We start from the raw sequence: 8,137 nt of genomic DNA, 5'->3' as shown, positions 1-8,137 counted from the left end.
GGTTGGCCCCTGTGTGAGACGGGAGGCTGGACTAGAGGGACCCTCCCTGGTCTGACCCAGCAGGGCTCTTCTGCTGTCCTCATCAGGGGAAGGCCTCAGCCTCTCTGCCCTGTTCTTGCCCCTCCAGAGAATGAGGTTGGCCCCTGTGTGAGACGGGAGGCTGGACTAGAGGGACCCTCCCTGGTCTGACCCAGCAGGGCTCTTCTGCTGTCCTCATCAGGGGAAGGCCTCAGCCTCTCTGCCCTGTTGCTGGCCCTCCAGAGGAGCTGGTTGACCACTGCGTGAGACAGGATGCTTGACTAGGTAGACTTGCCAGCCCCCAGGTCTGGGTGGGGGATCCCATGGTTTCAGGGGCTTCTCCCCACCATGGACCAGCTGACTGGTGGGGGAAACCCCGCCCCTAAACAGTGACAAGATGATGTCACCTGAAAATGACATCATCCCGTCGGGGACGTCGTGTGGGGATGCTCTGGTATTTGGGCAAACTCTATGGTTTGAGGGTGAAAAAGCCATAGAGTTTTGCCCAAATACCAGAGCATCCCATGCGACGTACCTGCCCACCCCTGGAACACTCCCCAAATCCCCCCACTGGAGTGACGAGGGGACCTGGCAACCCTAGGCCTAGGTGCACCCTCCCTGGTCTGATCCAGCAGAGACCTTCTGATGTTCTTTGGGAATCTATCTCCTCACTTCCTTCCCTCAGCCACAGCCGCAGCCATCAGTCAGAGCGACTTCCTTTTTTGAGAGAGGGGGTCTGGCTGTGCTTAGGACCCCCACCCCTTTCTTTTGGTCACAAGGACATTCTAGGGATGTGTGTGTGTGTGTGTGTGAACCTTGCCCATGGTCATGTTGCCTGGCTATAACCAGGGCCAGGGCTTTCTCGGTGGTGGCTCTGGTGGAACGAGCTCCCAGAAGAGATCAGCGCCCTGCGGGAACTCATGCAGTTCTGCAGGGCCTGCAAGACGGAGCTCTTCCACCACCAGGCCTCCAATAGGAGCAGCCCCCGATAGAGAACCCTGTTCCCTGAAGACGTCAGGAACAGCCTGTGCCAGCTAGATCTATGGGGTGACCGCCAGGATCTGGAATACTGAAGGTCGACCGCCATCAGTTAATCATCTAATAACTTATTAGCATCATTAATGTTAGCACCTTTCAATGTTGGAATGTTTTATATGGTTTTAGCCCTATTTAAATTGCTTTCTTGTGTGTTTTTATTCTTTTATGTAAGCCGCCCTGAGCCGGCCTCGACTGGGAGGGCGGGATATAAAACCGATAATAATAATATAATATCAATAATATGTTCTTCCTCATTGCATGGAAAGGCTCACATACAACTCGCCGCCCCCGGGTTCACCTCAAAGTCTGCAGCTCTGCTTTTGCTTTCCAGGGCTGCCCAAGCTGGAGGCCTGCCAAGGGTACCACGGCGTGCCTCCCCCGCCCATGGCGTTTGGCCCCCCGCTGAGGCTCAACGTTGGAGACATCGTGGAGGTAACCAAAGCGGAGGCCGAGCAGCTGTGGTGGCAGGCGAGTGCTTTGTTTTTACCGATTTCGGCGATTGGTGTGCTTGTGTGCGGCCGCGCCCAGGGCCAGTGAAAGCTCTTCTGCAATTGTGGCCACAACGGCAGGGAAGCCGAGAGTCCTCGCCGCGCAGACACAGCCAGAGCATTTATATCCTCCCTTTTGTCGTGGTTAAAGTGGCTTACAATAATAGTTAAAAACGTCCCTGGCTAAAAACCACAAATAAATTGTTGTTGTTGTTGTTCAGTCGCACAGTTGAGCCCGACTCCTTGCGACCCCATGCCAGGCCCTCCTGCCCTCCGCCGTCCTCTGGAGTTTGCTCAACTTCATGTTCGTAGCATCGGTGACACTGTCTAACCATCTCATCCTTTGCCGTCCCCTTCTTCTTTGACCTTCAGTCTTTCTCAGCATCAGGGTCTTCTCCAGTGAGGGCTCCCTTCTCATTGGGTGGCCAAAGGATTTGAGCTTCAGCTTCAGTCTCTGGCCTTCCAGGGAAGAGTCAGGGTTGATTTCCTCTAGGATTGACTGATTTGATCTCCTTGTGGTCTTGAGTCTTCTCCAGCACCATAATTCAAAAGAATTTTCTTCTTTGATCTTCAGTCTTTCCCAGCATCAGGGTCTTCTCCAGTGAGTGCTCCCTTCGCATTGGGTGGCCAAAGTATCTGAGGTTCAGCTTCAGTCTCTGGCCTTCCAGGGAACAGTCAGGGTTGATTTCCTTTAGGATTGACTGATGTGATCTCCTTGCAGTCCAGGGGACAAGAGTCTTCTCCAGCACCATAATTCAAAAACATCTATTCTTCAATAGGCAACCCAAATCTCCCACACACACACACACTTTGGAAGCCCTGGCAAACAGGCAGGTCTTGCCATGCCTCCTGAAGACCTCTAAAGAGGGACACCCCCCCCCCCGCCCAGCTCTCAAGAGATCCCATTCCACAGAGTCAGAGCCACAAGGGAACAGACCTGGACCCCGGTTGATGCCAGACTGGTGCCCCCCCTGAGTGGTGGGAGAGCCATGCCTGACGGCCAATCCTCCCTCTAAGCTGTGGGGTCTTGTGAGCAAAAATTCTACTTTGTGAGCTACCAGCATTAAAGTTGTGAGCGAGCGATTGGGCTGCTGCAGAAATTAGTTTGCTCTGGAGCCATCCTAGGTCCTGAGCTGAGACAAAAACGTGCGAGCCGGAGGCTAAGAAACTGTGAGCTAACTCACACTAACTCAGCTTAGAGGGGACATTGCTAAGCCGTGGAGTCTTGTGAGCAAAAATTCTACTTTGTGAGCTCCTGGCATTAGAGCTGTGAGCGAGCGATTTGGCTGCTGCATAAATTAGCGTGCTCTGGAGCCATCCCTTCCTGAGCTAAAGACAAAAATGTGTGAGCTGGAGGCTAAAAGACTGTGAGCTAGCTCACACTGCTTAGAGGGAACACTGCTGACGACCCTCTTTGGGGCCTAGGGGCCTGTGGAAGCAGACAGTCCTTCAAATCATCTACCGGTATATTTTCTGCTATTTGCTTTGGGGACACTCTAGCTCTGACTTTGATAGCCACACAGGTGCTTTTTGGACCTAAACTGGAAGATGTTCTAATTTGGGTTGCCAAATGGCACTCACCTCCTTGGCGGGGGACTCCTAGACAGCTCCTGGTGTGTGCGCGCGCAAAGCGCGCAAAGCGCGCATGCCGCATCTACGTCACCCGGATGTGACATCATGACACCGGGCACTGGGGGTGGGGCCACAGCCATTTGAGGGGAAAACATAGTTTTCCCCTCAAATGGCTGTGGCCCCGCCCCCAGCGTGTGACATCCGAGTGACGTGCACGCAGGGGTGGGGTTTCCCCCCTGGCCAATTCTGCGGGGGCGGAAATCGGGCCTCCAAAGTGGGGGGGGGAATCCGCCCCCCTGGGGGGATTTGGCAGCCCTAGTTCTAATTCAGCCACTGTGCCTTTGGCACCAGACACATGACTTCCATCTTTTGAGGCCTCACAAACATCTGTGTCATGTGTCTTTAGATCTTGCTGCTTAACCTTCCTCTTCCTGGTCCAATATTCAGTTACTGGTTATCTTATTGCAGTATATATTTTCTGCATCACCTGAAGTGGTGTGTGTGTGTGTGTGTGTGTGCGTGTGCATGTGTTGAAATGCAAACCAACCTCCCTTGCACCACACACACACACACACACACACACACACTTGCACCACACACACACACACACACACACACACACACACACACACACACACACACAAACCTCTTGTCTTCAGTTGGATCACAACGCTCCTCCAGAGCAGAGCTCTAGAACTGTCCCCTCTCCAGAAACATGAGGATGCCGAATGGCCTCTAGGGGTCTCCTCTCTCTCCTGTGCCTGATGTTTTGGTTTTGGCTTCCACCCCGCAGGGCAGAAACACATCCACCAATGATTCCGGCTGGTTCCCTTGCAAGAAAGTGAAGCCGTACATCTGTGTGAGTAGCGCTGCTCCGGTAGGAGGGCTGAGCCCTGTGTGTGCATGCGCAAGAATGCCTGTTCCTTAATCAAGGGATCTCTGTTAAGCGATCGAGGAGGCCACGAACGAAGGCTCTCCGTTAGCGAGGCCTGAGCAAGGCTATTCACAAGAGGACATTTTCACAGGGCCGGCAGGGCTCTTTTTTGTAGCAGGAATTCCTTTGCATATTAGGCGACACCAGGGGTCATTTCGTAGAAAAAGAGGTGCAGGAGCTCATTAGCATACCTCATTAGCATAACTCATTTGCATATGCCACAACACCCCCTGACATCACCGGAAGTGTGTCAGAAGGCAACACCCACCGCTCAGGCTCCACTGGACTGTTTTGGATTGCTAGCTATTGGGGCGGGGGGGAGGAACGTGCAGATCTGTCCTCGCAGAGGAGGGAGAGCTTGTACCTGAATAAAAACTTGGTCTTAAAGGTGCCACTGGACTGTTTTGGATTTCTAGCTATGGGGGGGCGGGTGTGTGTGTGCAGATCTATCCTCGCAGAGGAGGGAGGGCTTGTACCTGAATAAAACTTGGTCGTATAGGTGCCACTGGACTGTTTTGGATTTCTAGCTATGTGGGGGAGACGTGCAAATCTGCCCTCACAGAGGAGAACATAAGAACATAAGAGATGCCAATGTTGGATCAGGCCAAAGGCCCATCCAGTCCAACACTCTGTGTCACAGAGTGGCCATAAATACCAGGTGCCATCAGGAGATCCACCAGTGGGGCCAGGACATTAGAAGCCCTCCCACTGTTGACCCCCCCCCCCCAAGCACCAAGATGACAGAGCATCGCTTGCCCCAGAGTCCCTATCTATACCTTGTGGCATAAGAACATAAGAGGAGGGAGAACTTGTACCTGAAGGCGGGTCGGCCCTGCAACTTACCTGGTTGCTTCTTGCTCCTTTTGGCCCGACTGAGGGCTTCTGGGAGCAGGGGGCGAGGCTTGCTGCATGTGCCAACCCCCTGGGCTCCTTGCTGCCGGAGCTCCGCTCCTGTGCACTCCTGCAAGAAATGACCCCTGGGCGACACACCCCTAATGTAGCCAATCCTCTAAGAACTTACAGTAGCTCCTGTAAGAAGAGCTCTGTAAGCTCTTGGAGGATTGGCTACATTAGGGGGTGTGTCGCCTAATATGCAAAGGAGTTCCTGGTACAAAAAAAGCCCAGTAGGGCCGCCATACGTCGGAAACCACTTGGCAGCACAAAACACATAGCTATTGTTTTGGTGTTGTTCGACGTAGTCGCCTGTCATTGTTTTGGGAAGGGAAAGTTTAAGTCAGGTCCCAAAGAAGAGCCTGGCAGCCGAATCAGAGAGAGACTCACTTGCAACCGCCCATATAGAATCATAGAACCACACAGAGATGAAAGGGACCACAGAGGCCATCCACTCCAACCCCCCTGCTCGATGCGGGATCAGCCCTAGAGCATCCCCAACAAGAGTTTGTCCAGCCCCTTCTTGAAGACTTCCAGTGAGGGGGAACTTGCCAACTCTGACTGGAAAAAAGTTTCCCCTAAGATCCAGCCGGTACCTTCCCGCCCTTTATTTCAACCCACGCCAACAGGAACAGTTCCCTGCCCTCCTCTAAAGGACAGCGCCATCCCGTCCCCCCCCCCCCTCCACCTCCTCTTCTCCAGACTGAACATTCTCAAGGAGCAATGCTCCCTCTAAGCTGTGGAGTCTTGTGAGCAAAAATTCTTCTTTGTGAGCTACTGGCATTAAAGTTGTGAGGGAGTGGTTTGGCTCCTGCATAAATCAGTTTGCTCTGGAGTCCATCTTTCCTGAGCTAAGACAAAAGTGTGTGAGCCGGAGGCTAAAAAACTGTGAGCTAGCTCACACTGACTCAGCCTAGAGGGCTAAGTCCCGCAGCCTTTCCCCAGAGGGCTTCTTGGTCTCCAGGCCACCCGATCGTCCTCGCCACTCTCCTCTGCACCCGCTCTGTTCTGCCCGCATCCTTTGTGAAGCGAGGCCTCCAGAACTGCACACAAGGCACCAGGTGCGGCCTGGATCGATGATGCCACGTGCCTGAGGACTTCTATGTCAGCCCCCCCCCAACTTGGCATCCGTGGGCCCCCTGGCCCCCACCAGCACCCTTCCTGGTGTCCACTGAGTGTTTTTATAATATGGGTGGAATCAGGTGTGGGCCTGTTGCCCAGCAGGGCTTCTGATTGGCCGTCGGAGACCTGGTTGGGCCTGTATATTTTTTAAAAAGTTGCTTCAGTAGCAGCTGTCACCACAGCACATTACCTTCATCTTAAAAGGCATCCTGTTGAACCAAAGAGCCGCAGTTATGGATAACCTCACTCCCTGACATTTTGTGGCTGGCTCCGCCTCCTGGGGAAACCATTTTGTAGGTGCGCCCATCATATAAGCATAAGAGAGGCCAGTGTTCGATCAGGCCAGTGGCCCATCCAGTCCAACACTCTGTGTCACACAGTGGCCAAAAATACCAGGTGTCCTCAGGAGGTCCAGCAGTGGGGCCAGGACACTAGAAGCCCTCCCACTGTTGCCCCCCCCAAGCACCAAGAAGACAGAGCTTCCCTTGCCCCAGACCAAGAGTTCCTATCTAGACCTTGTGGCTAAGAGCCACTGATGGACTTCTGCTCCATATAAGAACATACGAGAAGCCAATGTTGGATCAGGACAATGGCCCAGCTAGTCCAACACTCTGTCACACAGTGGCCAAAAATACCAGGGGCCATCAAAAGGTCCAGCAGTGGGGCCAGGACACTAGAAGCCCTCCCACTGTTGACCCCCGCCTCCACACACCAAGAATATAGAGCATCCCTTGCCCCAGACTGAGAGTTCCTGTCTATACCTCGTGGCTAAGAGCCACTGATGGACCTCTGCTCCATATAAGAACATGAGAGAAGCCAGTGTTGGATCAGGCCAGTGGCTCATCCAGTCCAACACTCTGTGTCACACAGTGGCCAAAAACACCAGGTGCCATCAGGAGGTCCAGCAGTGGGGCCAGGACACTAGAAGCCCTCCCACTGCTGCCCCCCCCTCCAAGCACCAAGAATACAGAGCATCCCTTGCCCCAGCCTAAGAGTTCCTATCTATACCTTGTGGCTAATAGCCACTGATGGACCTCTGCTCCAGATGTTTATCTAATTCCCTTTTGAAGCCGTCCATGCTTGTAGCCGCCACCACTTCCCGTAGCAGTGAGTTCCATGTGTTAATCACTCTTTGGGTGAAGAAGGACTTCCCTTTATCCGTTCTAATCTGACTGCTCAACAATTTCATCACTTTGTGTCAAACTTTGAAAGGTGCCTGCCAGCTTGGGAATGGTCGGGGACCCCTGCTTTCAACGTCTTTTGTCTTGGAAGTCCCTGAATTCGGGCTTCATCGTGCTCGAGTCCTGGCCGTGTCGTTCTACCCCCCAGCATCAACAAAACCAAAGCTTCTCCCTCTGTCCCTTAAAAGAAAGATTTCAACAAGGAAACAAACAAGCAAACAAGCCCAAGCCAGCACTTTATTTATATATATGATTTTTTTTCCTCCTCCCAGACTCCTCCTCCGGATCTATCCGTCTACCTCTGGTAAGTAATTGCATAGAAGCGATCCATTTCCGTGTCTTGTCTTCCGGGGCTCTCTGGTCATGTCAAGGGACAGTGGTAGATCCAAAAGTGCCTCTCAGAGGTGTGCCATATCTCAGAGACACGCCGGCGTAGAGTCTAGTCAGCTTGCTCCGCACTCCCACACGTACCCTGGCCCTGTCATTGTGCTGCGATTCTGATTGGAGAAAGACACTGAAGGAATCTACTACTTACGCTTCAAATGACATGATGCGGGGCTCACGCGGCTAATATTGTCCAAACATACAGTGCTTGCTGTGTAGAATAGAGGAGTGCAGTATATTGTTATAAATTTTAATTGAATATCTGGATTTGCTTTTAGCCCTTCATGCTGAGAACTTATTTATTTATTTATTTATTTATTTATTTAATTCCATTTCTACCCCGCCCTCCCCGCATGCAGGCTCAGGGCGGCTTACAAGGCACAAGTGCTATAAAACCAAATACATTAAAAACAACATAAGTTAAACAATTCACAACTCACAAGATACATGGAGGACTAAACTTACACTTTCTCCATTACATGACAGGAAGAGGCCCAAGACTGAAATCA

The 8,137-nt window shown here is 52.4% G+C and overlaps 1 protein-coding gene across 1 annotated transcript in view; it reads left to right on the top strand.

The window, feature by feature from the left end:
* Positions 1-8,137, top strand: part of VAV1 (vav guanine nucleotide exchange factor 1) — a gene marked incomplete at its 5' end in the record, with an annotated part of 52,087 nt that overhangs the window by 29,636 nt on the left and 14,314 nt on the right. Inside the window, 3 exons of the mRNA XM_015413055.1 lie at positions 1,388-1,524; positions 3,910-3,975; positions 7,517-7,548. Of these exons, the coding sequence (XP_015268541.1) occupies positions 1,388-1,524; positions 3,910-3,975; positions 7,517-7,548 (235 nt within the window). The remainder of the gene's footprint in view (positions 1-1,387; positions 1,525-3,909; positions 3,976-7,516; positions 7,549-8,137) is intronic.

This window comes from Gekko japonicus, unplaced genomic scaffold (assembly GCF_001447785.1).
Source record: "Gekko japonicus isolate JY-2015 unplaced genomic scaffold, Gekko_japonicus_V1.1 scaffold2661, whole genome shotgun sequence".
Classification (NCBI taxonomy): domain Eukaryota; kingdom Metazoa; phylum Chordata; class Lepidosauria; order Squamata; family Gekkonidae; genus Gekko; species Gekko japonicus.
Note: the sequence above shows the minus strand (reverse complement) of the source record. Positions and strands in the feature narration are given on the sequence as shown.